The sequence below is a fragment of the Bombus terrestris genome, chromosome 9, assembly GCF_910591885.1.
Source record: "Bombus terrestris chromosome 9, iyBomTerr1.2, whole genome shotgun sequence".
Lineage (NCBI taxonomy): Eukaryota > Metazoa > Arthropoda > Insecta > Hymenoptera > Apidae > Bombus > Bombus terrestris.
Genome location: NC_063277.1, coordinates 18,755,613 through 18,780,532, shown reverse-complemented (window position 1 = coordinate 18,780,532; position 24,920 = coordinate 18,755,613). Strand labels below are relative to the sequence as shown.

Genomic DNA, 24,920 nt, shown 5'->3' with positions numbered 1-24,920 from the left:
AATCTCGACACGCAGTTATTACTTTTCCGTTTCTCTTCTCTTGTTGCAACGAAATTATAGTCGCTATCAGTCGTAGCTCGTACAAAGAAAGAGAGAGTGGTAATAGACGTCGGGTTTAATATCGATATCGATAGAAGCAGGAAACAGTGGCGAAGCGGAAACGGTTGGGAACGTTACGGTTGTGCAACCGCACTTGGCGATGTCATTAACCTGCGGGAAACTTTTGTTTCGCGAAACGTCACTTTGCGATTGCGATCTCCGGTCAAGTGTACGAGGTCCGATCGGAATCCCTCGACATTTTTATTTCTGTTTCCCCTTTACTCTTCGTTGGGCCTAAATGTTGCAAAAATACTGTCTATAGTTTGTGTCGTTTCATGTCCATACTCTACCATGCTCTATCAGATGGAAAACAAGTTAAATTATGAATCTAAATAGTATATCTTTCTTGACTAAAAACGAATGTCGACGTAACACTTACTCGCGCATATCTATCGGTGATAGAAATTACTGCTGTTTTTTTCTTTTTTTTTTTTGCCGATTTAATTTCGCTATCAAAGAATTATATACGAAACAAAATTTTATCAAATATTTTTGAGAATCGACGATAAAAAGACAAAATTCAATCGTTGTTTTCAGTTGGGAGTTTGTTTGACCGGAAGTTTAATCGGGCGTTCGTAACGGGAAACCGTTCATTCTGATTTCAGGCGGTGAAACTGGAGTCAGTGCATCCAGGAAGGACGAGATACCTGGTCGTAGTATCCTGCACTGGGAGGCAGGATGCGGAGGAGAGCTGCCTTCTTGGTATCGATTGTCACGCTAGGGCGACCGTTGGTCTTGTACTTCGGGTTCTGGCCGACACTGCCATTACTCTCGACGGCGACGGGTATGTTGACTATTTTCGAATTTAACCGATCCCTGTATCTCTTGCTATCTTCCTGTCCATTGCTTGCTACTTTATCGTCCAATCATCGCGATACGTTCCTTCTACCTAGCTTTCGTTTAAACGAATCACACACACACACACACACACACACACACACACACACACACACACACACACACACACACACACACACACACACACACACACACACACACACACACACACACACACACACAAGTTACACGATAAATTACAAGGTGAAATTTAAATAAATTTATTCGATCAAAGTTCAAAATGACCGGGCTTTTTCGACGATATTTTAATCGCATCGATATTTAACAGACCGAAGTTTGAAAACGCATTACATATCTGCATGATAGAAATGCGTAAGACAACTAGACGATCGGAAACGAAGAAAATAAACTCTTGGGAATGAAATAAATCTGATAGTTGATTGGCAGGCACGTCGATATGACGGAAAGAAATTGCTACTGAATGTTTTCAATTAGTTATAGAAGTAAGTACATGCGGTATATGATTTTATCCTGTTTTGTATGTGTATAGCCCGTTTTACACGGTTTTGTGTAGGTTTCCCTCATTCCCGATTCGTTGGAGGCACGGCGAAAGTACGCCGGATTTTACAGGTTATCAGATTTTTGCTCCAGCCGGCAGATAGTTCCGTACTTTCTCTTCCAGCTCGATATTCCCCTATTCCGCGTCGAATAAAAACGCGACGTAGCCGCGCGCGGACAAATCACTCGTCGCCGCGCCGCGCCGCGCCGCGCCAGCTTAACCCGCAATTAAAAGCTTGCCTTGCCATGCGTAACGGAGATTTTCGATCTCGCTAAAATCTGCCAATAAGGTATCCGATCGGTGAGCCGACCACTTTCTAACCGGTCGTACTCCGCTCGTCTCACGCGTGTTCATGCATTTGTGTGCGTACCCGTTTATGCAGTATAGTACAAAAGTCTTAGGCCATGCGCGATAGCCATCTGGCGAGGAAACCGATCATTCTTTTAGGAAACCTTACAGGAACCGCGTTCTTTCCATTACTAATTTTCGTCTCTGTCACGTAGTAACGATATCGTTTGCCCTTTCAACTTGGCAATTAAGTTAACGCAATAATACCGACGTACAGATATTTTTTTATTTACTCGTAAAAATACAAAACGTATCGTTTTATTAAACGATCGAAGACTTTTGCGTGGTACACTGTATAGATACGTGTACGAGTGTCCGGTTCCTTTCAGCTCAGGCAGTGAGTCATTAGCGTGGCATGCGGCCGTATGCGAACTCTCGGTAATTAGGCGAATAAACCGCGGCTCGAAACGGTACATCGGGCCGTGGATCGAGAAACGAACGCACCGCTCGAGCTACCGCGGAGCGGAAAGGTGAACGCGAAGGTCAGCACCGCTCTCTTTTGCACGAGACTCATACGTAGGTACGTCGGCTGTAGGGAAATGGAGCGCGTTACCGTAAGCCGTGTTAGAGCAGCAAGGTGCTTGACAGGTGAGCACCAAGGTCACGATGGAAGGTCGTGCTCCACGATCGCCAAGCCATTTTTCAGAGTTCGTTGGTTTCGTGATGTTGAAAGTGCCCACGATGCTCTTGCCGAAAATCATATCAAACGCAATTACGTTTGAACGAATTTCAATTACACGAGATCATCTTTATATCGTTCCGATTTTGTATCTTTCACTCTCACTCTACTTAACTACTAACTAACAAACCGAAAGGACGTGACTAATTTTCGATCGCAAGAATGCCCATCGCGATTAATGATTACGATTATATAATTTTACTATTGCCATATATATCGTTATGTACGTATGTAATTATAGCCAGAATGATTAACTCGCTGGAAAACTAATCGAGTAAAAGTAAATGTTCGCGATCAAAGTGTACGGAGTTTGGAATTTACCATCGTCGTAGCATGTTCATTCGGTGAAACAAAAGCCACTAACGATGACAAATTTCTTCTCGTTTGCTCCCTGTTTCTTTTGCTCGAGTATGCTATATAGTCGGTTCGCCTACACAAGAACGAATCTAAACGGTTTGAGACAGTGAATCACGCGAGCAATTCGCGGCAAATTAGCGATAAAGAGGCGGCCGTTCGCCAGAAAAGGATCGAGAACGAAAAGAAAATGAGCACAAGTACTGGTCAGCTCGCGTTCCTGCGTCGTGGATCATTTTTGTATCATCTTTTTCTCCGTTCGTTCTCCCCCCCCCCCCTTTTCTATAAACGCTCCGCCGTCGCGGCAGTCTTTTTCTTCCTTTAATCGCACGTGATTCGATAAATCCCTTTTCCATTAATTTCTAGTCGAGGCAACAGTCGTAGGACGAAGAATTTAAGTAATTATCTTGTATCGTGCGCGAAGTTTCAAACGTAATTGTGAAAGATTTTTTTAAAAACGTCGATCGCAACAGATATCGTACAAGTTAAGAAACGGCAAAAGTAAGGTAAGCAAAGGTCTCGTAAAGATATACGGCGTTGATGGCTGCGATATTTGGTAATATTGGCTATAATATTAAGAAAATTCGCTTAGGTTGAAATGTCACTTATCGTTAGTTGTCAAATATCCTTTAATATTGCATAGACGGTATGTCTTTCTATCGATAGATTTTCGGCCGATAATTTTTTTACTATTGACATTCACCAAGTGGTGAAAGTGGTCAAAGCGGTCAAAACGAATCAAAAACGAATGTCCCGTCGAGCCGTAAAGTTAATTCGGTGTATCGTTTTTAACGACGTGCGTGGCCGTAACGACGAACCAGTACCGTTTCCTCGGGGAAAGCTGATCGCGGAATCGACATGGATTTCCCGGAAACGTCGGTCGAGAACTTGTGCCTCTGGTCGGAATAAAGCGACGCGGCGGCGTGACGTTCACGTGGTCACCGATTTTGCACGGATCTCTCCGCTCTTTACATAATGCGTAATTAACGGTTATGTTTGATGCGTGTAACGCGTGTCGTAACGCGAGTTGTAACGCGATGCAAGAGGGGAATTGCGTTACCGTTGTAATTTCGAGTCGAGAATTTGCTCGACCGCGTGACCACGATTACAACTTGGAAATCGAGACTCGGAGCTGTCGTGACGGAAATCATTTTAAGGTAGCGATAAACAATATTGGAAGCAGTAGACGATACAAGCGAGTGAAAAAGCGTGCGTTGTTATGTTTGGAGAGTGAGAGGTGATCTCTTTGTGCGACGTATCGTGCTCGGTTTTAATCCGAAAACGAGTTAACTGATTTATCGCTCTATCTTGTAGCATGTCGTCCGTTTCTCTGCGAGATAAAGGTCTAGTTTGTACGTAGTACGGGCATATCTGAAAAGCAACGCATTCTTAGTTGGTTGCATTGGTTCGTTTTTAGAAATAGATACGCGATATTCCCCGGAAATGGCACCGAGTTTAATGCGAAAGTTATTTTTACGCGACAGAGATCCGTTCCGTTGTGCGCTCTTTAATACTCCACGCTCGCTTCGATCTACGATACGTGACCTCGGAATTATATCTGACTCTTTGTTAATCTTTCATAATCATTGGGAGCTACGTAACGAGCAAATTGTACGCCGCTTTAGGATACTCATGCAGCAACCTACGGCTAACTTTAGAAGCCCTTTCACTCTAAAAACGTTCTTTGTCTGTGTTACCACTCCTTGAAAGTATTCGAACGTGTGATTTGGCTTCTATCGCGCTCTGAATGTTGTGATTTACCAAACTGGAAAACTCGTTTTTGCAGTGTACGATTTTATGAACGATCGTATATGAATCGAATTGGTTATGAATTGTACTTTATAAAGCTAATAATTAGTGGCAATTAATAGCAGACAGCTAATAATTGAAACCAAGGCTGCGTACAGTTACATTTCGCAGGTTTAACGAATAAATTTATTAGTAGAAAGAAAGATATTATATATAATTGTGTAATTGCAAATTTTATATTTGAAATTCTAACGATATTTAATCCTCTAGCGCAGAAAGATAATTGACGTCTGAATTTATTAAGATGCTAACCTTTCCACTTCTTTCTTTCTTTTTTTTCTTTTTTTTTTTTCTTTTTTTTTTTCTTTATTGATATTACGAATTTTCTTGTCTTAATAGTTTTCGTTCTGTTGCGAAATATTTCCATCTTATCGTACTATGAATAGAATACATTTTATTCTCAATGGCTTTACCACAACGCGAGGGATAACTTTTGGCTTTTACGTTTCTGGACGATACCTGAATCATATGAAAACGATCCCTGCTTCAGTAAGTAGAACGTCTCTGAAAGGTTCGAAGGAAGTCTCGGTACGAAACGTATGAACTATTGCGTATCGCGTAATGCAGAAAATGTTCCGATTTTTTTCGCCTAATAAAGAAGAGTAATACATCTTCGTCGACAATTTTACAGGACTAAACAGGATTAAACATAGGACTTGGAAGATTTTCTTATCAATTTTGCCCAAAGTTTCTTACTTTACGAAAACCGTGTTTCCAAAGCACGAGGGTTACCTGTAACCAAGCGAGCTTGCTCGAAAATAACCAGCGAGTTTCGTAGAACGGAGAAGTTGGCCCGCTTCGACTGGCAATAAAATAGCTCGTCGATACGATCGGCTGACCATCCTGTATAAGGTGAATGGTGTGACCCTCGATGCTTCCCGAAGGCACGCGTTCTGATTCTTTTTCTCTTTTTCCGTTACAGAGGCTTCAGCGTCAGCGTCTGCGGTTCCCAGCACATCTTCAAGCCAGTATCGGTACAGGCGATGTGGTGAGTCGAGTTTTTCGATATTTTACAGCTCATACCCCGTGATTAGAAAAGCGTGGCCTTAAACGTGGCTTTTTTAAAATAGCGAAATAACGAAACGATTCCTTCATCTTGGAGTTGGACGATCGTTATTATTATTAGCAGTTATATCTTACCACGTTGGCAATGACCGTTTCGTCGTGGTTACGAATAGCTTCGAGATTTTCTCATTGTAATCGTAAGAATGTTTAATTCGATCGAAAAGTTGCACGCGCCGTTTCGAAAATAAACGATTCGGATGAAGAGGAATGGTCTCATCGCGGTATACCTAATAGCCGTGACTAATAAATAACCTCGTATAATTACAACGGGATGGTCCGAGACACGACACGACACGACACGACACGACACGACACCCACGGAAGACATATAGGGTCAGTCGATAGAACGTATGAAAGGGTTCGACCCACGTAGGCACGGGCTGCGATCGATCTTTTCTAAATGAAACTAATAATAAGCGCAGTTCTGTCGCACATGCAGACGTGCTGCGTTTCTTTCGCTTTTTTCTCGCCAACGAACCCATTCCTATTGACACGATTCGCATTCAAGAAGAGAGTAAACGTTTTCACGGAACTGTAAATTAAGCTGCGAGCGTTGAGAAAATTGTTCGATCGTTCCGACGAATATTCTATTTTTGTCAACCAGATCTTTTTTTGTGCGCTTTATATCTTATCGTAATTTTAGTCAATCGTTGTACAGCTACAGGCTACAACAAAGATTGTGCGATCCATAACTATCAGGCAAGCTATAGAACGTACGCTTTTGTTTTTTTAGTACTTTTCGATATTCCTACTGTGTTCCTGCTGTATTTTTGCCGTATTCCTGCCGTATTCCTGTTCTATTTCTTTTGTATTCCCGGTGTATTCCTACTGTATTCTTACTGTATTCCTACTGTATTCCTACTGTACTCCCACTATTCACTGTCGTACGAAGATAAATTTTTCCGACGAAGCCTCGAATTTATATGATAATACGTACATACAGAATAATAATTGTGCCGAACTGTTGATACTTTTATACTGTAGCCTTGTGGATTTGATTCAAGATCAAAGTTAAACTACCAGAGTTACCACGAAGATTATATCGCCTAAATTAATATCAGGCAATAGGTTACTAGGAATTTAGTAAAGAAATTAAGATTCGATCCAAGTTGCTTTAGTGGTCTGGAAAAGAAATACCTTATAGACTTGGCAACTCGATTATGGATGCTTTTACGACTAAACAGAAATGATAATGCCAGTTTGATAAAAATTCTATATAAAATTACTCCAACGATATTTCTGATGGTACAATCCATCATTGAAAAAAGAAAGCAGAAAAAATAGTGTAAAATGTTTGCGAAGCTTACGCTAACGGTTAAATGCCTATTGTTAGAATAGATCGCAGAATCTGGGCGAAGAAAAATCGTTTGTCAACGGAGACAGGAGGCTGGAAAAGAAGAATCGAAGCGCAACCGAGATGCTATCGTCGCGGAAGAGGATCAAACTGAATGGAAAGAAAAATGAAGCGTGGGCCGTGGCTTAATTGGTCGGTATCGCAATTGTTTTATGCAGGACTGGACGAAGAGGAACTTTCTTACCTGCCCAACCTCTTCCGTTCGCGGATTTTTCAGCGCGGGTGAAAACACGCTTGCTCTGCCCACGTGAATTCTCTTCTTGCGATTGTTTCGCTATAAACAATGACCGGGAAAAATAAATTTTCAGGAAATGAAAGTTCGAGGCGGAAAATTACCCATAATTCGATCATTTACCGATGAACGAATTCTTTTTCTTTTACTTTGTTTCCAAGTGATAGTCTTTGAGTTTTAAGCTATATCGCTATGCGACAGTGTGACAAAGTAAACGATATTAAAGTTGATACCGCAAACTTTAGAACGACGAACCGTTTTAAGTGTAAAGGCTTTTAGTTTTCGCTGCTATAGAACATGTTGATTCGAAAAATCAGTTGGCTTCGCGTGGACACGATAAAGTGTCATTGACAAGTTGCAACAACCTTCGTGGCATCTATCGTCGGGAAATAGACGGTGCGAAGTTCGTCACGGCAACGGGAGCTCCGTCGGTCTATCGTCGTTGATGTTGTCGTCGTCCTATTTTTGGAGAAGCCTCGTTGGACCCGACCATCATCGTGGTGGGGTTGCTCGCGACCATGGACCACCGGCCGCGCCATTTATGGGCGCGCTGCGTCGCGTGGTCACTTTGTATAATTCTACTTTGCAACCCCGAGATTACTCGCGTTCTTGTCACCCCGATTACTACGGACATTACGCTCTGCTTTAACTTTCGACTCTGTTTTATCGAGCGTAACGTTATTATCAGCAGTAGCAACTCGTTCGATCGAACGTTTTCGATAGAATTTTAACAACGAATGAAAATTTATCAGTTTTTGTTAGGATTAAAAAATGAAATAAACGAATGAGAAAATTGTTGAATTGTAACGAAAAAAGTACGTATCGGAGATACGTATTGGATCGTAAAAGTAGTTTCATCCTGGGACAATAATTTCCACTCACTCATGAGGAAAGTTCTCTGCCGATGAGACACTTGCCTGACAAATTCTAACACTTTCTCCCACGGGTCATGCTTCTCCGAGAAGTTCTTCGCCACACAGATTTAAAGAGTCAATATATTTAACGAGTTCTAGCAACAAGTCAATCTTGCTCGAACAGATAATCGAAAAACCATGCGATCAAACAAATTGACGATCGTTACATCGTCTGCATAAACAAGATAAACGAAAGTTGGCAAACCACTTAATCTCTGTTCGGTTATTTGCAGTGAGTTTTCATTGACATATCGCGCATTTCAATTTTTAACTGATCAGTCGCGGTATATACCGCTGTTATAAATTAAATCTTTATCGGATTTGTAAACATACTGAAATATATGGAATATAACGAAATATGTGGAATACGCTATAATTTGCCACGTTTAGAGCTATTTTTAAGAAAGGAATCGCAAGGAATCGATGGATAGATCGGTCGAAAGAAGATTTAATAACCCGGTTATCCGTCCACGTATATCGGTCGCATACGTCCTCCGTTCCCATTCTGTATTCTATCGAGTTATCGTGGTGAGCACGGTTTATGGTCGAAACGTCATAGTTCTATTCAAATTCATATCCGAATAACGGCAAGAGATATCTTGCGATTTACCAAGGATATACCGCGATCGATTACTTATCAAGCTGGTTTGAAAAGCTAGCTTGTCTGACAGATAAAAACGGGCAGCCGCCCGATAGGACGCATCGATCTCTTTCCAAGACGTTCTCATCGATTTTCTTTGGCATGGCGCTACGGCTTGACACAGAAATCACGAACCAGCTGCTAAGCGGTCCAATAATAGACAATAATAGGCGAAGAATATTAATTAATGCGCATAACACTGCATAATCTTGTCGGTGAAGAGGAAAAGGTAGAATCGAGACTCGATGTTCTTTACGCCTAAAATTTTCATAAATTATATCGTTAGATCGTTTCGTAAGAAGGAGACACGTTGAATCGAGAGGCGTGTTCAACATCAACGAGGGATAAATAATTATCGCACCTTGCGATGTTATTTACATAAGTAATTAAGGATCGTGAAGGAGGAGACTTGTCAAACTCGAAGGCAGGTGACTTATGGTTTTCTTAGCCCGTCTACTTTCACTGTACTATCGCTGCTGCACGTTGATTCGCAATACTGCATAGTATGTATCGGTACGTTAGATAATCGATGAATAAACGGAGCGACAGCACAGAAAGAAAGTGTTGCTTCGTCGAGGAATTTCCAGCTTCGAATGTATCGCGAATCAAACGCGAGATTATCGACGGAGAAAGAGATTGTTCGGAGCAGGAAAGTAAAGAAGGAACAAGGGAAAAGTTGTTCGGATCGTCATTGTTGTTATACACTAGTCTGACATTGTTTGGTATATTTCTCGACAGTTTTCGAAAGCACGTTTTAATAGAGGAAATATAGCTTGAAATTACAAGATAATTCGAATTCTTAAGATTCTTTCCAAGAAATTTCTGAAATTTCAACGAATCAATGTACAACGCGTTAATTTGTGTCGTTTCTGTCACGAGCAAGTTCATCGAACCAACAGAACAAATTTGAATTAACTCTACTTGAGATTCAATTCATACACAAATCCCAAGCGTTGGTAAAAATTCTCAACGAACACGAAGTAGACCTCAATTATATTTTTATCGCGGTTAATTAAATTTCAGTTTGCATTAAATGTAATTCAAGCTTTATCGGCGCTTTAGATCTTCTGGATCTCTAGATTATTAAATATAATTATTCGTCTGCGAAAGGAATACCGTTTACTATAGAATAAAGGGAGAAAGAAAGATCGTAAGAACTGCGCTTTATCTATTTTGCAATATTCCTCGTGATAGAAATTGTGGTTTAGTTTAGATACAGAGGATTAATGCTAGTTGTTTTTTTTATCAATTTATTTAAGCATTATTTAAGCATTCGATCAACTTAAGTATTCTTTATCCAGTAAACGAATGTATGTTATTTCATAAATTTAATCTCTAGTTCATAAATATCGTTTTATTATATTCACCATGGATCGATTACTTACTTTTATTACGTACTACGATGAATATATATTTTACATTCTGTGGAGTATCTTTCAAAACGATCGCCAATACGACGGCCTGGTTTCTTTTAACAGTTATCCGCAGGATAGCCAGTTCGCTTTTGCTTAATTTTACGATTTTACGATTTTACGATAATGTCTAATTTCCTATCAAATATTTTGTTTAATTCTATCGACGATCGATGGCGGCTGCAAATAGAGCAATGGTTCTAAACGAGTAGAAAATTGTTGGCTAATTACTTGGATCGTTAAACAAACTGCAAACATGGCATGAAATTTTATTAGATACTTTTAATGATCCTGTTGCTTATTATACAGGATAAGCATGGTAATTAGAACAAGTTAGTTTCCTCGTTTTTATTGGCATCGAAGAGGAAACGGTAAAAGAAAAGAATCTGTTTAGGCATAGCCTAACGTCTGCTAATTTTAACCTTTGAGATAAATATAACGATGTAGCTGTGGAATGTAGTTTCATTGTATTAAACTCGCGATACTGTTTACGATATTTTACACGCGATTACCAGAGTAATGTATTCGACGAAGTTAAGATGACGCGATCAAGTGACAAGAGCCCGGTGAAATATTCTATAGCTAGAGCTATAGAGCTATAGAGCTATAGAACTATAGAGCTATAGAGCTATAGATCCAAGTCTTTCTTAATCTTCTTCTTAATCTCGCAGTATTTCTCATTCTCGACTAATTCGAATTAACAGGCTGGCAAACTATGTGGCAATTAATAAATATCAGTGTAACAGTGTAACAGACGGTTGGCAAATCGAGTACATAAATTGCCGTGAAAATCTCGCGCGTTTCCTGCAACGTTATTCATCGTTCAGCATCCAGGTAGCCACTTCTCCGAGAAGGCTTGCCCTTAGTCCGGTTTTTATTCTGCCAGCGCATAAAAGATGTCGAGTTTGCCGGTTTCCAGGTCGCCACTAACAGGTTTGGGCGTGGTGACTGTCCAGAGATAAGTGTGTTCCTCTTTCTCGGGCATGCAAAACGTTCCACCTTCGATTCTCATTAACCATAAGCGTCGATTTCGATTACGGCTCTTATCCTTCGACTCCTTTATACCGTATCTCGACTTATTAACGCGACTATTTCTCCACTTTCTTCTTTCCCTTTCCGAATCCTCTTTTTAATCAGAGCAGGAAGAGCTTCTCGGATTAGCGAAGAATCAATGAACCTTGGCGAGTCTCGAACCGGTTTTCAGCCGGATGACGTTACGACGAAATGACACCTGGTTGCACGATAAGAGCCAGTGATGGGATCAACTTCGATATAGATGGATAGTTATTAATGCGAGTCAGTTGCGATACAAATATTTTCCTTCGCGATACTCGGAAAGAATTCTCTTATCCGAAGCAGGTTCGAGTCTGCTTTGAAGTCATTGTTTCTTCTTTTCAAACTATTCGTAAGTTATTCGAAACTTTCTAGATAAACACGAGGCTACTTGCAATGCATGTACGTATGCATGCTTGATTCCATCGCTAATAAGATCCACCGATATTCCATCCGCTAGATATTCTCGATGGTCTGATCGGACCTGAGCTTCGGCCGAGCCTATCGTTGCTGCTTCTTTGCCGACTCGATTATAGGTTCGACGACCAGCGTGATATCGCGCGAGACGCAACTTTCGTCAGAGTCTCCTTTTTACGTCATCGCGAGAGACTCGTTCGTACTGCGTGGCGTTCACCGATCTCTGCTGGCCGTTTTCACTTTTTGTCAGAGAAATCGCGGTGTCTGCTGTCCCTGTACGCCACTGTACGCCACTGTACGCCACCGTACGCGCCACCGTACGCGCCACGTACCGAATACCTGTGGGCGGCACGCCACTTTCCCGCTCATGGAAAAAATATGAAAACTAATTTCATCCGGGATACTGCTGTCGTAATTTGTTTGTTGCGGATGTCGCGTTGATCTGCACAGATGTTTTCCTACAATTAGAAATTGCGCGAACGAACTTTGAATCGTACAAGTGCAGTTTGATCAGCCTGTTAACCGGATTCTCTGTTAGAACCATTCAGAAGTAAAAAATAAGCCGAACGAGCATTTTTGTCGACTCGGTGAAACGACAGTGTCACGATCAGGCGCGATACCGAGAGGAACGATTTTTATCGGAGACCGTTCGGTGGGCGTGAATCGGCAACAGCTTTCGAAACTGGTTCCGCCTATCAAAGCGGCGGACGTCAATGGATAACAACAGGTTGCTGTACGTCGTATTATCAGAATAATACAGAACCGAGCCAGTGATAATGACAGCTGATGAAAACGGATCGGCACAATGGATCGTCGTTGATCGACGCCCATCGGCTGGCTCTGCCAACCACGGCCAACTCGCGCTCATCCATCCTCCTGTGAACGCTATAGTGGTCTATGTCTACTACGCACATAGGTATACGCGTGTCGTACCTACTCTATATGCGTATACCAGCTCTGATTAATAGACTGTGGATGTTTATGCAAGTTAAATACGCAAGGAACACACGATGTTTCTACACTTAAAATATCTATGCAGATATACGCGAAAAATATGCACATGCTCGTATATACGAGCGTTATATATTTAACCCTGGATAATATCTAACTAACGTTTCGTAAAAATGACGGTCGCGACATTAGTAATAACGTTACTCGCAAGTAGCTTAGTTATTTAGGATTAAATACCAAATATCGTGTACGGTAGGATATTTAACGATCGATTAATCTTGCGAATTTAATATATCAAATACTCTCTGTACAATACGATATCTTATAAATCTTAGGATATACGTGCCCGTATGCATTTTGCTTTTCCACGCGAACTCTGTCGATTGAGAGGATTCTTTTGCCTGTACGAGTATCAATCGCCATGTATGTGACTGAACTATGACGACGAACGATCGTGACGTTTTTCTTCCGCCGCGTCCGATGCGTTGCTAAAGTATCATCCTGTTATGATTACTTCCGTTTCATTGTTTGCCGCGTTTCAATTGAAATATCGATTGTATAGTCTAGCTGTGCGGACGATTGATCGTGTCGTTGTGTTTAACAATAACCTATTGTACAGATCCTTGTCGGATAAATGTTCGTGTTCTATTCGTTAAAAACGCAAATCTATCACAGGTTCGTTGACGCAGGAAATACTTTTTAACGATCGAGGGTTTCGTTTCGAGAAGAAAGAAGCAATAAACGTTGGTAAATTTATTCGTACGGTAGGCTTCCTTCGTTCCCGATAAAATCGGCGCAGGCAATGATCTCGATGTCATCGGTATCGCTATAGAAGCGTGAATGGAGTAACCGAGTGATTAAATTTTAAATCACTAGCGGACGATCCTCAGGTTTGTTACGACTGGTGAGAAAAGTGTACAGCGTTTGCCTCGACAGTAAAGAGACTCGGGGTAGATCGTTATCGACGGTAGTTAATGCAGCGACTACAGGCATTGTTGATGTCACCGGCTGTTCTCGCCGCGTCCCCGTGTGCAATAACGCGCATGTCACGCTATAATCGCTTCTACTCCTTTCACTGTTGTGACTACGACATAGAACAGGTTGGAGGGTTATAACACGAGGAATCGTGCACGCAGCTCGTTCTGCTTCGCGGAATAACCGCTCGTAAGCCGCGTTGTCATGATCTAGATTCGTTCGCGGATCATTACATCGGATGATCCGGGAGAATAGCCGTGCCATGCCGAGGCTATCGGACGGTGTGTTTCGTCGCTGCCGATGGACCTTCTTCGATGGACGCTTTACTCGGCTATTTGATCTTTTATAACTATAAAGTATATGCGATTAAGATAGCAACTATCAGTCCTAAAAGTATAGAATTGCGCCAGTACACGTTGCATGTTCATTTAAGACGCAATATAATAGACGTACTAAATACGTCTATTTTTTCAGGAGAATAGTTACAAGTTATCTAATTTTATTTTACGATTTCTGTAGTGCACTGGTCGTGCCGCCTAACTTAGCTTTTGGGTCTTAATTTGAGATGGTCGAGGTTTTTTTTTAAATAGCTATCGGTGACTAAGAATCTGATACATTCGGTTTAGATCTGAAACAAAGGAAAAGTATGACGATATTGGAAAAAAGTTCCATCGCTTCCGAGTTAAGTGGTTTCGAAGCTTTCCACCATTGTGAGCGATTCGAGACGATTCGAAACAACGTAATTACGCATATGTACATATTCCGAACGCGCGGCTTCACTTTCGATAACCACGCTCGATCGTCTCTCGTTATCACGACACGCGAAAGCTCAGCGACCCGTTACCCATTGTAAAGTGACGATCGGCAACAGCGGAGAAGCCGATCGCTGGCGACTTTCACGATTCTTTTAGCAACAGGCCGGCACGATTATTTCTGGTCGGGATTGTTCCACTTTTGCGACGCGCCCGTAAACTTCTCGCGCTGCGAAACACGAAGAACGAGTCCGGCAACGCTTTGAAACTCGGTCGAATTACTCTATAGCTTCCTTACGATGCTACGACGAATTTTCTTCGACGATCGGAGCACGAAGAAACGTGCTTTATGATTTTCCTCGTTCCACGTATTTTATGATCGCACCTGATGATTGTTCGTTGTCCGGGCATTATGCATGTACAGATTTCTAAAAAGCATTACAAAAAATTATCAACCTAGCTTACTCGTAAATTATGAATTTCATAAACGACTCTGAGCAAAAATTTAACAACCCACCAGTCTCGCCTATTAACTCTTTGTTTTCTCTACATTTATTTATTTATTTATTTATTTATTTACGTCTCCATTGATACCTACACCGATTGTAGTTTTTGGATACAATCGATTGCCTTAAACCTAAAACAGTCTTAGATCGTAAACGTAAAACCTGGAACCTACAACTTATAGACGGCTAACCTGTACGGTATGAACTCCTTAGTTAGGAATTTCGATTAGTTACTGTTCTTAAAAGTACTAAATTAAATAAGAGTAGAGCTACATGGGCCTCTCTCAAACTAGAAACGATCGCGTAGGAAGATGAAAGGCGATGGATTAATTCTTTCACCACGAGTATTCAAATCGACCAAGATTTTTGTTCGTTGTTCAACATCGCTGTTCCTAGATCCACTGACCGATAAAACACATCCAAAAAGAACTAGTGCAAGGTCAAACCACGAACAAATCAAAATTAACACACTTACGCGATATGCATCGACGGGCAAAACTTTCCTTTTCAAGGAACGATAATTAAATTACGAACGATAATAAAATGTTGGAATGCTTCTCAGACGTCCGTCGTAGATTAAATCGAAGAGAAGATGGTAGATTCAGCGCGTTTCTCATAATTCAGCCATTGTTAGTATCAGCACTGGTGGTCACAGGTTGAATAAGTCCATATACCGTATGCGTGCTTCTAAAATGACTCACCTTCGCTTCGAAGATTGCACAAACGAAAAGCATAGTCGCAGGTGCGTCCTCTGGTGCATCGTGAGGTGCATCTGCCTCGTCAAACAGACTTGCATTGTTTCTTCGACCATAGCGAATGATTTATCGGAGATTATTGTTGCTCGATCGAATTATCCGATAGATATGAAATAGCAGACGTTGGAGATGAAGCGAATTCTTGGCCACTGTTCGAACGTAACGTTCGAAAAATGGTTATTCGAGCGATAGAAATAAACGTGGGAAACAGGTAAAACAAAGATACGGATCTAACAGCCCCGTGACGTATAGACTGTCAAGAAACGCCGATTTCTTAATAAACGTCGACAACAAGAACGACGATCTGTGCGACAATTCCTCCAATTGTAAAAGACTGCGACCCACGCGTCTAAAGTCTCCAACCAGTGGACTTGTAAAACTTCGCCCAGGTCAAGATCCACTTTCTTTTCCGCGACGAGAGATTATGCTCCTTTCTCCGGTTTCCGGTACTGACGTTGTTGCCCGTTGTTGATGAGACTGGTCTCTTTCGAACAGGCGAAAAAAACCGCCGACACATCTACACTCTAAATATGGCTGGAGTCGGTCGTTTGTCACGACCCCACCACTCGGCAAAGCCTGTCCTACGCATACTATTCTGATTTGCCAGATCCTACGATTCGATCGGAGCTTGTTCCGCCAGTCGACGGAACGTGGCCGTGCTAAGAAAAACTCGTCGAAATTTAGACTCTCAGCGTCTGTTGATCCTCGAGCTATAGACGTCTGGTTTCTCTGACTGCTCGTGGTCTTCCCAACAAACACCGGATATTCGGAAGTTTCCCGGCTATGTTTTGACAAGCATTTCTTCTATTTTCAACCATGGAATACTCTTTGAACAGATATTACGAGCTTCATTTATGCGCGACGGAAAATCAGTTTGTATTACGTATACACGTGAGATCGACGATAGACGACATAGTAGGCGACGTAATTTGCGCTGGACACGATTTTATGATCGGTAGCTTGGGATAGTTCTAAGCGTAAAAACCGGCTGCGAAGGCTTCTAGTTTTTATCTAGAATTAGTTCGACTCAAGATTATAGTTGATTCGAAGAGCGAGTAAGACGCTGGAGCCGGAAGTTGGTTGATTCGACCGAGTTCGAGGAAGAGACGGGTCGATAAGAAGAGAGAGGATCGCTCTTTAGTTCTTAATGCCGACTGTTAGTTGGTCATCCGCGTTACGAAAAAGGATACGTGGAAAACTGATGCGAATTCAGCATCGGAACGGGTAGCTTGGATTTACCTGGAATCGAGCTAATCAACGTTGGAACAAAGCCGTTGGAACTAGTCTGAAAAGGGGCAATGGACTCTTTAACCGGGGCGGTCCGATGACCTTGACGAGAATAACTCACAAGGCCGGACATCAGCCTGAGAGGAAACATGGTGACGCGTGGTTCCGTTTACGCGGCGGTTCTCTTTGTTTTGCCTTTGATCCTTTGGGTCTTTGGAAACCACAGAAGAAGCAAGATCCTCGCTGACATCCTGGAAGCCGCTAGGTAAGAGCTCTTGCGGAACTCTGTCGGGTTTCCTGTCATTGTTGGATTTCCGCGAAGGAATGTAGCCAGGGAACACGCATCGGTGATGCGTTAGCGAGATGTGGCGGATGAACGATGTTTCTGTAATGAACGTACAACGTGTACGATCGATAGCAACGAATGTGGCATGCGACGTGTTGTTTAACTCGAGTAGCACGATAGTACCGGTTTCGGTGGATCGTAGGTAGCTATATTATAACAAGCGTATCGAGATAAGATCGGTTAATTTTTAATCTCTTCGGAGTCGAATTCTTCTTACCCTTGAAACGAATACTTCTTCTATTAGGTATTAACGGTAGAAATGAAAATTGGCACGAACCAGTCTTTACCGTAAATAAGCGTATTTATCGCGTAATTGGTAATTTGCTAAGGAACGATACCGCGTGCACACAAGCATGCAACGGTCGAATAGTTTTTTTCTTCCTTTGCGTATACGAACACACGGTGTTATAAAGCGTTAATTCGAGCGGAATGCCGTAAATATCCGAATGTAGGAAGCTCGGAAGGGTAACCGCAATTGCATCGCATAAGTCTCGAGTGCCTTTCTAAATAAGAAATTTCAGGCAACGCGTGACCCGCTCTGATTTATTATTTTTATTCCACTGGACTATTATGTCTCAGGTATTTCAGCGTGAACGCGATTCAGCATGTGCCGTTGCTCCGATATTCTTTGTCCTTTCGTACACCGATCCGTTTTATGGCTGCTCTTTCTCTTTCCTCTCCGTTGCTCTGGCAGCTGGCCAGCCGGGAATTCGCCCAGGAAAATATGCGCGTGTAACAAGACGTTCTTCTCGGGCTCGGTGCACTGATCTTTTTGCGATTATCGCCTTCTGTCTCGAATTTTTTTTTTTTTTTTTTTTTTTTTTTTTTTTTTTTTTTAATAAAATAACGTCGATACGTGAAACGCAGACGTATCGAACGTACGATAAATTAGACAAAGGTATCAGTGGGTTTCGAACGAGATAAAATTACGAAGAATAATAATATTAAATTATCATAGATACCAAGGGAATAATATTACGAAACTGTAAAAGCAACGTTCGAGTAATTTTTAAATTACAGCAGTAACGATTACGTTGCAGATGTGGTATGAAAAAATTGATCGTTGGGAAAAGTGCACGGAATATATCGTGTAGAGATTATTCTTATTTAACATTAGATATATCCAAGAAATTATGCGCGATTAAAGCTTTAATTGTGAAAACAGAATGCATCTACCCGATACGATAAAACACTCTCGCTTATCCGCAACGAAGATATCCTGCTCCAACTAATTGCCCATCTAACGGTCCGCTTTGCCGTGGAAACAATTCTTCTACGATAAAACAGCGTTGCTTCTAAAACGCTTTCACCTGTTCTTAGTTACAACTAGCTTTATAATTATGCAAATAGTAGCATTCAGTTGTCGGTACTTGGAATAAACTTGTCAAACCGTGCGAGAGCACTAGGTTCGCCAAAACGATTCTCTAAGAATTTGATCAAGCTATCTGTGGAAATGTGAAAAGGGATTGAAAGACGGTTCTATAAATATGTTCAAACGCATTTCCTTAGTCAGCGTTAACAGGTTCGTAGTAAGTTGAATTCTCGTCGCCTCTTGTCGATTCTCGCCGTCCCCGATCAATTAACCGCATAACGGATGGACGGCGACGACATCGAGTTGGATTCGTGGTCGAGCAATCGAATCGTCATTGCTTGCTTCATCGGCCGTTCCATTTAGGATCACCCGATGACGCGACACATTATAATTACGATGCTACGCCTCGAGTCTCAGTCCCTACCGTGCTATCGTCCTCGCTTGTTGCGCAAACCGACAGAACGTCCACTTGCAATTAATCGATCGTCCGTGATTCGTCGTGCTTTTTACGCTACGTTTACCTGAACGTGAACACGTGGACGTCGAACGATATCAACGTGTAAAGCATTCGTAAGTTTGATCGGTATCGGCGAATAGAAAATTCGATGACTCGAGGATTCTTAATTGCACTATCGGTGAACGTAAATATGTTTTGTCATACTTTATCGTTTCGATCATAAGCCACGAGCCTAAATTCGTGTTACTTCGCGATAGAAATATCTCCGTATAAATAGCTTTTCTCTATTTCTGTCGCATTAATACGACGATCTATCAGTGTCCGACGTTCCATCTTTATCTTCGCACACAAGCGTAAGGCGCGCAGAATTTCTATGCAGAAGAAAGATTCTGTTCTCGAAAGCCGCAATTGGCATCGGCCAAGCTGAACCAGGCTATCGACAGAATCGGTACCGGTTAAATGTGAACGCGTTACGTAAAATGTTTAATTATAAATACGTTTACCGTCCTCGTCGTTGAGGATCGTTGTCACTGTTGTCAGTTACGCAAAACCACGCGAAGGCTTGTTCTCGATCGACAGGGCGAGGAACGAGTTAAATCGACCAGACCTCTGACGGTCTTGGCATGGTTCGCGTCGGAAGCATAAAAAAGCCGGAAACGGTTTTATCTAATCACTGTGCAAGAAGTGGAAGGGAAAGGTCTACACTTACTCGACGATCCAAGTGTATCGTATGCTATCTCTAGATACCGATAAAAATAAACTGCCTCTTAAGCGTACCTCGCGCTGTCTAAATTTAATTCTACGTATAACGAGGCACGAAACTCGCGTTTTTCTGGATGATATTCTAACTTGAAGTTGATCCGTTGATCCGTTGATCCGTTGATTCATCTGCTTCGCAGACCCTACAATCTCGGTTCGCACTCAACGTCGTAACGGTTACGAAACGCTCGATACCAAGATTTTTAAGGCCACGTTCCCTTGGGGCTGTACAAGCGAAAACGTCTACCGAACGTAGGTACCGCGGATTTTTTGCGTTATCGATCGCTTTCACCGTTAGAACGATACTTAACATAATGACGCAAGAAAGTATTAAGTATTTTTCAAATAAAGAAGTTAATAAGAGCTATTATTACCTTTATACCCAACTATCGCATTGGTAAATATTATAAATCTACGTACGATATTTCCTCGTTGTAACATAGAGCGATAATTTTACGCAATCTCGCTGTTGGATATTTAGGGAGCGCGGGATTTCCAACATTTTACAAGCAAGCTTCGATCGTTGAAAGATCTGTTGATTAGGCATAAACCATGCCGCTTGAGGCGATCGTTTCGTTCGTCAAAAAACTGCTGATTGTTCGAAAAGTTACCTCACAGTTGCCTAAGAAGTTAGTTTATACCGAATAACAGATCACCAAGTTACGTCACGTTTCTTAAATATCTTGCAACATTCGTTCCGGGCTTGTGAATCGTGAGAGGATTTCTTCAGCTTCGGTTTCCTTATTACCTCAGATTCGCTTTGATACATTTCTCCGACTTTCCTCTGATTATTACATAAACGCTATACGTACTACGCTTTTGGAAATGATCGAAAATAAGATGAGAGCGCTTCGAGACAAAGTAATTTTGGGCGAAAGGTAAGGTGATCGGATAAAGGTGATTTTTTCTCCAATTAATTATAGAAGCATGTTGTTCGTTCGCGTATATGAAACTCAGAGAATGTTACGTACATTGTTCGAGTAAATAGAAGTTGGTAGATAACGAACGAACGAGGACGCAAAAGCAGTTACGAAGCAGTTACTCTAGCTCGAAATAAATTAGATAGAAGGAGAAAACATACGCATGCATAGGCCGTCAGGTGCAAACAAATCGAATCGTTGGACGCTTAACCACAGCCAACTGGTTATCTTTATCGTAGAGAAACGATGCGACCGTTCGTCTTGTGCCGTTTATCGCGGCTAATCTGTCGTTAGCGGTTCCCTAGGTTTCCTAAGGAGCGTGGTTCGTAAATTCTCCTACCAATCGCGTCACAATACGATCTTCTTGGGTACGGTGCGTGCGCTCTTCCTAGATCCTCGGAACGTTATGACTTGGATTTTCACGGGAATTTCCGACCAGCCGGTTTTTCCTTTCGTCGTTGCATTGATGGACGTGAGAAACAAATCGCATTCTGGCTCTGGTAAAGTTCAGCCGCAGTCGTAAAGGATCGACTTAGCATCGGTTCAAAGAATTTTATTCGCGATGAAGTTTTATAACGAAAGATTTGGAGCTTGATGGTCAATGACGATGGTCTTGCGCGATGCATAATACTGTTACTTGAAAGTGAAGTGTCTTTCGCGTTTAGTAGATTCGATAGATCGAAGTTTTCTTACTGCCTAAGCGCGTGAATATTTATACGTTGCTTCTCTTTTAATAAACATTGCTTTCGCTAAACTCGCCACATTCGTATTTATTCCAGGCTGTGTCACAAATACAGATTTAACATTTGCCTTGTATCTTAGGTTAAGAAGACTCGATGAAAACTTATGTCGAGAGATTTGTTAAGTTATGTGGATCGTCGCGATTCTTGAAGACAAATAGATATGTAGTTAGGACTCGCGATGTGAATTTACGATGCGATTCAATTATGTATATATTTATTTATTTATCTTGTAAGATGCGTAAGGATTTCATTCTGCGATCGACTATTGAAAAATCCATCAAACGTTGGCATTTCTCGACATTTTGCGCAAACCTTAAAGTATAAGCTTTCTATTATTAAAAAGAAAAAGAAAATATGCATCTAATATCAGCGGTCATTAATATGTCAACTTTGATCGCTACTGACTTGATCGAAACTCGTCGAAAGTTTACACGCGATTACATCGGAAAAAGATCAATAGGAAAAAACGCGAGTCAAACGACAACCTTCGAACTTTAAGCGAAAATTAAACGATCAACTGGAATCGTGTAAGAGGCAAGAAGAAGAAACGTTCTCTCTTCGTCCTACGGTCGAACGATCGCGATGAGTGATCACAAAATTTTGTCATTTATCAAGGTAGCCAGACATCGTTGCGAACATTTGTCATTCGCGCGTTGTTACGTTTTCAAAGCAAAAACCGGACTGCTGTTCGAGTAGAAATGTTCACAGATAGATCTCTCTTTGACTAGATACCGTCATCCAACGACACACCGCCAATTTCGTCTCCGATTCATCGTTCAAAGGAGAAACGAAAGGATCTTTTGCGATATTTGCGAGAAAATATCGATGATCAGTCGCACGAGACTATTAATCTGGAATTGTGCCGAAGATGGAGAAAAAGAATAAAGGCGGGAAAGAAGGAGAAGGGAAAGATAAAAAGAGATGGAAAAGGAAGATACCTGTTAGCTTTACTCTGCCGGGGCCAAATCAACATCGATAACAAATATTACGAAACAGCTGATATAATTGCTGTTCTTATCGAACAATGTTCCTTTGTTTCATCTGAAACTTTGTGCACCGAGTAACTTTATAGCGCATATCTTAGATACTACGAAGCTTTTATATATCATCTGGTTGATACGGTTTCCGTATTAATGACTTGATAGGAATACACTATTGTAATTTTATCGGTTACTATCTTAATCGCGAAACGATTACGTTCTATCCGTTTAAAGCGTCGATATTTTCCAGCGATGTCCGTGAAACGGGAATGCAATCGCCGATACAAACGTACAGAGCTCTGAATGATATATTTAATCGTTAAAACACGATCTTCTGTATGGCCTATTGCTTAAAAATGTAAAAATCGTAATTTAAAAGTTAGAGCGTAGAAAGTGTAAAAGTGCATAGATGGAATCCAGTTATAGATCGAAGCTGGCGCGAAAGTAAATGGCGCTGATCGAAGTAAAATCATACGAGTCGCGATACGAAGAACTAATTTCTTTTATGCCGAATATAACGATCCCGAACCACTGAGAAAGGAAAGATAACCAAGTATGTATTTGCTGTTGCCTGGAAGCGGAAGCGGTTTGCGTTCGAGATAAGTAATTCTCTTTGACCATTCGGTCTAAGCTTTGCTTCGTCACCGAAAATTTTACGATGACTTCTCTCTCACCTCTTTGACGGAATGCGTGTATAAACCTTTCTCGATTACCGTGCCGGAATGTTATTTTCGGTCAACGATACGAGACGCGAGAATCCCTCGATCTTACCGCGATGTGAAACGTTCCATCGAGTTTTCTGACTTTCTTGCAGCGTATCGTGGTAAATGGTTTCACGATGGTGATCAAAGTTTTCCTAAATAAGGAGGCCATCTTTAAAATGCTCAAACTCGCAGGATAGCAAGCGATTACGATAATTTGAAATTTTCATGCAACTTTTGTACAGGTCGGCCTTGCAGACGTTGCACAAAGTGTCGAGTAAGGCACGCGAACAAAACTACTTCCTGGGTGGGCTGTCACACGACTGGGTCAGTTACTATGAGCAACGAATCGAGAGCGATCGCTCGTGTCTTAACGAGTGGCATACTATGGACAACCTGGAATCTCGAAGACCACCGTCGCCGGACAGCGTACGCACCAAGTAAGTCCGTTAATTACCATCTCTGGTTACTTTATAGGATTATTTATTTACGCCATACTGCTTATGTTAAAGTAAACTCATACTTTTTTCGCGACTCGATTAAAAAAGCGATATCCCCGAGTAAAGATTTCTTTCATCCCTGAAATATCGTAACGTGTATTTTATTCCGGACATTCTGGCCTTTTTCGTTTCTAAATATGTATTCGTTGGCGACAGACCCAGAGAAAGGGACGAGACTGAGCGCGTGATCCGATCGACGTTGAAGGAGATCATGATGTCCGTGGACCTCGACGAGGTAACCTCGAAGTACATTCGAGGTCGTCTCGAGGAAGACCTCGACATGGATCTCGGGGAGTTTAAGCCATTCATCGATCAGGAGATGCTCACCATTCTGGGTCAGATGGACGCGCCGACTGAAATATTTGACCACGTTTATCTAGGAAGCGAGTGGAACGCAAGCAACTTGGAGGAGCTCCAGAAGAATGGGTGAGTCCCTTTCTTCCTGTTACTCGAGATCCTTCCGTCCTTTTAGCTTTATCCGATTCGCAGTTGACCATTCTGTCCGTTTAAGATTGAGCTGTTTACTCGAGAACGATCTTATTTTCCCAATTATAGTAGAGTAACGTTAAATTCGAATATATATCGTAATAACGATTTATCTCGTTCAAATATTCGTTCCATTGTTATCGAACCTTCAATAACAAGTTTGGTTACGTACAGATTGATAATAATTCACAATTATCTATGAATAATCTTTCCTGTACTAAAAATTCTTTAATATCCAGTGTCAGGCATATCCTGAACGTAACTCGAGAGATCGACAACTTCTTCCCCGGGATGTTCACGTATTTGAACGTACGCGTGTATGACGACGAGAAGACCGATCTGCTGAAGCACTGGGACGATACGTTCAAATACATCACGAAGGCAAAGAAAGAAGGTTCGAAAGTGCTGGTGCACTGTAAAATGGGTGTGTCAAGATCTGCCTCGGTAGTGATCGCGTACGCGATGAAAGCGTATAACTGGGACTTCTCTCAAGCCTGGAAGCACGTAAAAGAGAAACGGAACTGCATCAAACCTAACAACAGCTTTTTGCTGCAACTGGAGACCTATCAGGGTATACTGGACGCGATGAAAAACAAAGAGAAGCTTCAGAGGTCCAAGTCGGATACGAACTTAAAGTCTCCTACGTCGACGAAAGATCAGTCGAAGAAAGAGGAAAAGTCTGGCAACGTGGACAATGATTTGCAAGCTGTATCGGGCTTTGAATTAAAAAAGACCAGCCAGAGGCCGAAAAGTTGGTCGCCGAATGTGAAAATTAGCGAAACCATGTTGCCGTCTGGTACGTTTACTATTCGTTTAA

The 24,920-nt window shown here is 41.7% G+C and overlaps 1 protein-coding gene across 7 annotated transcripts in view; it reads left to right on the top strand.

Moving 5' to 3' along the window:
* LOC100651687 (protein phosphatase Slingshot) overlaps positions 1 to 24,920 on the top strand; it is a 75,431-nt gene that overhangs the window by 43,540 nt on the left and 6,971 nt on the right. For 3 of the 7 annotated variants that reach the window (XM_003397945.4, XM_012312336.3, XM_048408845.1), the window contains 5 exons: positions 705 to 883; positions 5,569 to 5,634; positions 23,363 to 23,557; positions 23,774 to 24,043; positions 24,343 to 24,899. In XM_003397945.4, coding sequence (XP_003397993.1) covers positions 705 to 883; positions 5,569 to 5,634; positions 23,363 to 23,557; positions 23,774 to 24,043; positions 24,343 to 24,899 — 1,267 coding nt within the window. Of the gene's footprint in view, positions 1 to 704; positions 884 to 5,568; positions 5,635 to 7,044; positions 7,198 to 17,022; positions 17,165 to 18,688; positions 19,128 to 23,362; positions 23,558 to 23,773; positions 24,044 to 24,342; positions 24,900 to 24,920 lie in introns of those variants that run through there. The other 4 variants (XM_020864430.2, XM_048408846.1, XM_020864429.2 and 1 more) reach the window with 4 other exon arrangements.